This window comes from Durio zibethinus, chromosome 2 (assembly GCF_047325235.1).
Source record: "Durio zibethinus cultivar Kanyao isolate XHJ-2024 chromosome 2, ASM4732523v1, whole genome shotgun sequence".
Classification (NCBI taxonomy): Eukaryota; Viridiplantae; Streptophyta; class Magnoliopsida; order Malvales; family Malvaceae; genus Durio; species Durio zibethinus.
Window position 1 is genome coordinate 13912620 of NC_143163.1, and position 6574 is coordinate 13919193.

Here is a 6574-nt window from a genome sequence, read left to right on the forward strand (position 1 = left end):
CAAGTGATGGAAATTTGTGTTTTAAAATTATAAGTTATAATAGTATGTTTTTATATATAAAAAATTAATAGATAATTAAAAAATAAATTAACCAACAAATTAAAATATAATTATAAAAATTTAATAAACAATTGAATTAAATTCACACAAAATAAGAATTAAACTAAAACCTAAAAAATTTAGCATTTTTCCTTTACCACTAGCCAAGTCTTCGTTGGCAAGTGATGACAAATTTTTATTATCATGTTGAAGGTTTGAAGCTTGTTGGATATACAAATAGTGATTGAGCAGGTAATGTTGAAATTCGAGAGAGTACTTATGGCTATGTTTTTAATATTGACATTGGAAGTTTTTTTTTTTTTGGGTTGTCTGCACGTGGTTGCTGTTTCAACTGCAGAGGTTCAATTCTACTGTAGCAGCAAGTTGAGCTACTCAAGCAGTATGGCTGCGGAGATGTTTAATGAGAAATATTTACTATTAAATATTAAAATATTAAAATATTAAAATAAAATGTTTATTATAAAATATTGAAAAATATTTATTCTTAAAATATGGAAATTATTTAATATTAAAATATTGAAAATATTTACTACTAAATAATTAAAATATTAAAATAAATATTTAGAATAAAATATTCAACTAATAATTAATAAAATATTAAAAACTATTTATTACTAAGATAATAATAATAATAATAATAATATTTTAATAATATTTAATAATAAATTATTATGTTAATAATAAATACTTAAAAAACAATATTTATTGTTAAAACATTAATTATATTAATATTGAAAATATTATTTTATTGAAATTTATTTCTATTAATATAAACTATTAAAAATAGTAATATTTAATTTTAAATATTAAAAATATTTATGGTATTAAGATAATAAACTTTTATTTTGAAAATATTTATTACAAAATCTAAAAAAATTATTATTTATTAATATTTTCATTGAAATAGTAATATAAAAACAGTTGTCATTAAAATATTAAAAATAATATATGTTTTAAAATTAAAAATATTAAGAAATAATTAAAAATATTCAACTTATTAAAAATTATTATTAGAATAATAATATTGTAATATCAAATAATATTCATTATTAAAATAATAAAAATATTATTTATTGTTTTAATATTTATTATTAAAATAGCTATGCTAAAACTAACGTTGGAACTTAGGAAATTCTGCCTTACGACCCAAAAAAGAGCCCGTATCCTCCAACCCATGACCTTCTAGGCTTGCTGGCCCAGCAGCTTAACCACTTCGCCTTGAGTAGCTAAACTTATTATTACAAAGCTGCGACAGCTGTTATAACTGTGCTCATTTTAGGCAGGAGAAACAAAACTGATGTAATTTGGCTTTCTTGGAAAGGAATTGTTGTTTTCACTTCAACAATTTAGGGAACTCATGGATGATGGTAAAATCTTTTTATTCTTCTTACTGGGCAAAGTTATGGATTTTGACACGTGTTTATGTCTCTTTAGGCGTTTTACAGGACCGACTTCCAGAGTGAAGAATTATAGCAATCTGAGTACTCTCAATTGCATCAAGCTCAAATTATGATTTCCCTTGATTAGCTCGATGAAATTGGAAAAATAAAGTGCGAAGCGAGAACTCCTATCTATTATAAGGTGAAAATATGCTTTTGTTTTTCATACAAGTTAAATTGCTTCTTTACTTGGTATCCAAATTAAATTGTTCACTGCACAATTGTAGTTTTCTGACAACAGCTAGCTGTCTAACTCAAAACTAGTTGGTATCAGATCTTGGAATGTGATTTTGGGCCATGCAACTTACAGAAAATTTAACAATGTCGCTTTTGTACATAATAAATACACAACAATGTCATATATGCTTTTCTATAATTCATTCCTAATTGCTAAGCATCCTATTAAATATTCAACGACTCCTCAAATCATATACATCATGCATTAAAGACAATTCCCTGGTATCTATCTGTATAGGACCTTTCTGTTCGCATGGTGGTATCTCTCATTCACCATTAGCAAACAAGCAGAAGGAATTCTTTTCTGATCAGGTCCATTGTAGGAATTATCTAGATGAAAACTGAACATGCTTTGTTTTGAGCTATGTTCAACCCTTTTTACTTATCAAGTAGTGTCCAAAGAATTGATTAGGACCCTGTACAAGTTTAGGTTAAGTGAACTACCTTCAAAATCATGTTGTTGATCATGCTTACAGAAACAACTAGTTCAGAAATAGGACGATTGCTCGGGAAGAACATTCATCTGCTTAAGCACTAGAGCTACTTTCTTCCGAAGTGTTTCCTCATGAAGCAGCTGGATGAGGATTCCCTCAGACCTCTGAAACAATGCATCACTAATTTGTGAATGGTTTAGGATCTTCTGGAATAAGTCCAAGGCTTTTGTTTTGGCAGATAAGGATCCCTTCTCTAGGACCTGAAGAATTGCCACAACACCTTGACTCTCTACAATTGCAGCAGTTGCATGAGACAATGTGTTGTGGTCTTCTAGCAATGTTTCAAGTGCCATTAGGGCAGCCTCTGCCACACCCGAGTTTGTATCACTCAAAGTTCGCAATAGTGGCTTCACAGCATCTGCCTTGACAAGGCAGAATGTATGTCTCTGTAAACATGCAACACCATGGATGGGGCATGAAATTTCATTGTCTGCTGAATCTGAACAGCACCAAGACATGTTGGGGAAGAGCTTCATCATGTTAAGCAGTGGCATGGAATTCTGTTGCTTTACCCTGATGCTTGCATGTGAGACTGACAGGCTGGTGGACCGGGATAGCTGTGCAAGAGCAATGGCTGTTCGCTGCTTGGCCAGTGGGCTACCTATAGAAAGCACTCGAACTAGAGATGGATATAGCTCAAGCTGTCCCACTTGCCTTTGAAGTTCGGGCTTGGAGGGTTCTGTGAAGCGTAAAAGTGCTGCTAGAGCATTTTCAAGTAAAGACTTGTCTTGGTTAGTGGGTGCTCCAATCCCACCAAATTCTTCATCCGAGCTGCAAATCACTTCATGAATGGCTTTTACAGTTTCTGATTTACGGAGTATTTCATCAATCTCTATATCATCTTTTGGAAGTTGGCTAATAATACCAGCAGCAATGGACCTTTCTTCAAAGTCTGGTGAACAAGTAAGAATGGATGATAAGGTGTTGATGGCAGTTTCTTTTCCAGGCGATGGTGGGAGTGGAACCCCATCAGGATGACCTTCTGACACACAGTGTATTAGCTTCATTGTCCATCTTCTAACTGAAGGCTGGTCACTATCAAGACAAGAGAAAAGGTGATTGACAGCATCTCTGTTAGATCGTATCAAATTTTGAGTTCTCTTTGACTTATTGCTAAGTTCAATCAGCAGGTGTAGGAACTGAATCTTAAATTGAGGATCAAAATTTGCTACAAGCCGCAAAAAGAGACTGACATTATGCTCTGACTGCAGCTCCTGCAGCCCTTGATACATCTCAAACTGAGGAGGCTGACAAGCTTCTATAAGCAGAGCAAGAATTTCAGCAGCTTCTTGTTTAAGGAGAGGATCTGATCTAAATGAGATGAGATTAAGCAAAAGTGGTATAGTTGCTGGGTCTGATAGGAAGCGCTTTACCATCTTGGGGTATTGTGCAAGCTTCTTGACACATTTGATGCAAGCAGATTTGCATGCTGGGGAGTTGGAGGATAGCATGTGAACTATATTGTGAACAAATTGTTTATCTTTCAAGTCATTTATGCTGTTTTCTTTGAGTTGCATCTTGACCAAGGCTGCAGCCATCAATGCTCGAGTCTCTTGGTGTCCTGCAGTGGCACAAGCTTTCAATAAGTAAATTTATTCAATAAACATATCATACTATCAATTTTTTTCTCCTAGGTATTTATTGCTTCACCTTGGTTGAATTGAGTAACAAATGACTGAAAGTATCCAGCTTCAGCCATCTTCACAACAAAGTGTATGTTGGAGGAAAGATTCTGCAATACATTTTGAGCTTTCCATGAGATATCAGGGTTGGGGTTGCTGAGCAAAGAAACCAGGAGAGGAACACAATCCTTGGTATTCCCTATTTTCTCTATAAGAGTTTCTGTTTTAGACAATTCCAACAAGATGGCAATTGTATCAGGTTCTGTTTCACCGTTATATATCCGCTTCACAATGCGGCGAACAGCTCCTGCTTGAACAATTTCTTGCTGCAATTCCCAATAAATAATTCTTTAGATATTTGAATGCTTGCTCCAATGAAAAATATAATAATCAGAGAACATATTGAATGGGTGAGATTTAAACAGAAACGTGCATGTTGAAGTAAAAACTTTCCTTACCTTCTTCTCATCACAGAATTTAGCTATGCAATAAAGGCATTTCTCTGCTGCCACGCTGTTAAGCCTAGCGTCCTTTAAGGACTCAACGAACTTTGGGATGAGTCCCTCCTTTGCAGCTTTCACTGCATATTCAGGGATTTCCAACAGAACCTTCAGATCATCCAAGGCTTTGTTTTTCCTAAGATGGTCATTGCAATTGATTCCGGGAACTGCTGCTTGAAATTTCCAGTCCATATCCCTTCTCTTCCATTCTTCTATAGAGCTTCGAAGGTTAACATTAGGAGTAAGCTCCAAACTCTGAAGCTCTTCTCTGCAAGTGGGGCAATTCTTCTTTCCACTCTTGAAGTATTCCTGAATTGCCCTCCTCTCAAAGCTATGGCCACAGAAAACCGCAACGGGGTCTACCATCATCTCCTCGCATAATGGGCAAATGAAGGAACCAATAGGGTAATGCTTGTGGTATGTTGAGGTCTCCTCATTTTGAGGCCTTGAAACAATTTCCGTGCTGTACAGCAATTGTATCAATTGAGAAAGCTGAAGTGCCTCCGCCTGCTTCTTTTGAACTTCCATCGCTTCTTTTTCCTGCTTCAAAAGTGCCAATTCATGTTTTACCAAAGATGCATTCACATTAGCACCAACAGCTTCAGCGATCTTCTCCAGCAGCTTCATAGCATTCTCTCTGTTTCTATTGCTATGGAATATTGAATTCTCTATTTCCGAAGCAATTGTTTCTGTTGCAGCTGCCATGCGGAACTCTATTGAATTCAGATTGTTGATTATCTGGTCATTCATGCTCTTCAACTTCACTGCCATATCAAGATTAATCAATTGAAATGAGGAAATGGTTGCGGCAATATCCTTAGCCAAAGCTTGCATCCGTGAAAGCACTGAATGTGAGTGAAGTAACAACCGGATACGGCTTCCAGATTTGTAATCCACGATGATCTTGCGGGCTTTCATTAGCTGGCTGTTCAATTTCTCCAATGCTGCCTTTGTAAAATCTGAACCCATTGTAGCTTCAATTTTCCTCACATTTAAGGCCTGCAAAAGTTTACCCAGCTCAGAGATACACCTGGAGAATTCTCGAAAGCTGTCCTTTTCCAGCACGACATCTCTTGTCTCCTTAGCAAGCTCCACTGTCTGCAGCGCCACCCTGTTCAAGAGTTCCTGTAATACTGCTACACCAACATCCTCAATTCCAATTCTAAAGTCCATCGAAGACATTGGAAGTAGCTGTAAGAATAAATTCCTGTTTTCCAGTGAAAAATTTTCCTGCTGGGCAGTTTCTTCCACTGCTCCTTGCTATTACTTAGCCATGAAATAAACCTGCTAAATCATTAACCATAGGAAATTGAAGCGGTTTTACAGAGGTTTTTTGTTTTTAATTCTTGAACAATGGAGAAAAACGAAAAGAAAAAAGAAAAGAGAAAGAGAATAAGAGACTACTTAGGTGTCAAAGACCCATACCCATAAAACAGGTTTACAGGATTTGACTATACTGAATTGTTCTTTCAGCAGGGCCGATTGATGGCCTGTTTGCCTATGTTATACATTCAGGATTTAAGGCCAAATTTGGTCAAATCAGTTGCCAGTGAAACCTGCAATGTTAAGTACAGTATATTTCCTTTAATCAGTATAGTAGCTCCTATTTCCTAGAAACATCAAGTGCCTTATCCTTAATTTTGCTATGATTTTTCTCTCTGAGGTGCGCTAAAATTAGTTGAATGGACACAACAAAGAAAAAATGAAGTGAAAAAAAGTTGAGAGCAGCTAACCAGAGCCTGGAGCCAATTCCCTCGAAGCCGGTCTGTTGATTCTTGATGCTGATAGAAGACGGCAGCTGAGGTTGCTCCGGGAAGAGAATTCTTTAAAAGAAGACTGGAAGAATCCGTTGACGATTTCAAGTGACACAAGGGAAGATGTGGTTTATACTTTTATAATGTGGAAACGAAGGATGTATTGAGAAAAGGTCAAGCTTCGGTACGTCAAAAGTCCTCTTTAACTCGTGTTAGCGTGCACATTGGGACCGCGGTTGGAAGTTGGTACTTTTCACACGAGTACACGCGGATTTTGAGCACCGATTCTCTAAACCCACATCCACACAGGAATCTCACCTCAACCCTGCTCTGCATCGCTTCCATCCTCGGAAGAGAGATTTCCACAATGTAGAGTAAGGTTATGGTCTTCATGTAAATTCAAAAAAAATTTTAAATAAATAAAAAATTCAAAAAGATAACCTAAAATCTTTTAAATATTTTTTTATT

The 6574-nt window shown here is 35.7% G+C and overlaps 1 protein-coding gene across 3 annotated transcripts; it reads right to left on the reverse strand.

Annotated features, from left to right (window-relative positions):
• Positions 1-1769: 1769 nt before the first annotated feature.
• Positions 1770-6219, reverse strand: LOC111309319 (U-box domain-containing protein 44-like). 3 transcript variants are annotated; one of them, XM_022908392.2, is made up of 5 exons: positions 6086-6219; positions 5778-5908; positions 4311-5636; positions 3881-4178; positions 1770-3791 (listed from the first exon to the last, which is right to left on the reverse strand). In XM_022908392.2, the coding sequence occupies exons 3-5, from the start codon at positions 5532-5534 to the stop codon at positions 2224-2226; spliced, it is 3090 nt and encodes a 1029-aa protein (XP_022764127.2). In that variant the 5' UTR covers positions 5535-5636; positions 5778-5908; positions 6086-6219; the 3' UTR covers positions 1770-2223. The 3 variants fall into 3 exon arrangements, with proteins under 3 accessions (XP_022764127.2, XP_022764129.2, XP_022764130.2); XM_022908394.2 differs by having other exon boundaries at positions 4311-5639; XM_022908395.2 differs by lacking the exon at positions 5778-5908.
• Positions 6220-6574: the final 355 nt, after the last annotated feature.

Coding starts and splice junctions, on each gene's coding strand:
- LOC111309319 (XM_022908395.2), bottom strand. CDS start 5,534: ATGTCTTCGATGGACTTTAGAATTGGAATTGAGGATGTTGGTGTAGCA. Junction 4,179..4,310: donor AATTCTGTGATGAGAAGAAG/GTAAGGAAAGTT, acceptor TGGGAATTGCAG/CAAGAAATTGTTCAAGCAGG. Junction 3,792..3,880: donor TGTTACTCAATTCAACCAAG/GTGAAGCAATAA, acceptor GTGCCACTGCAG/GACACCAAGAGACTCGAGCA.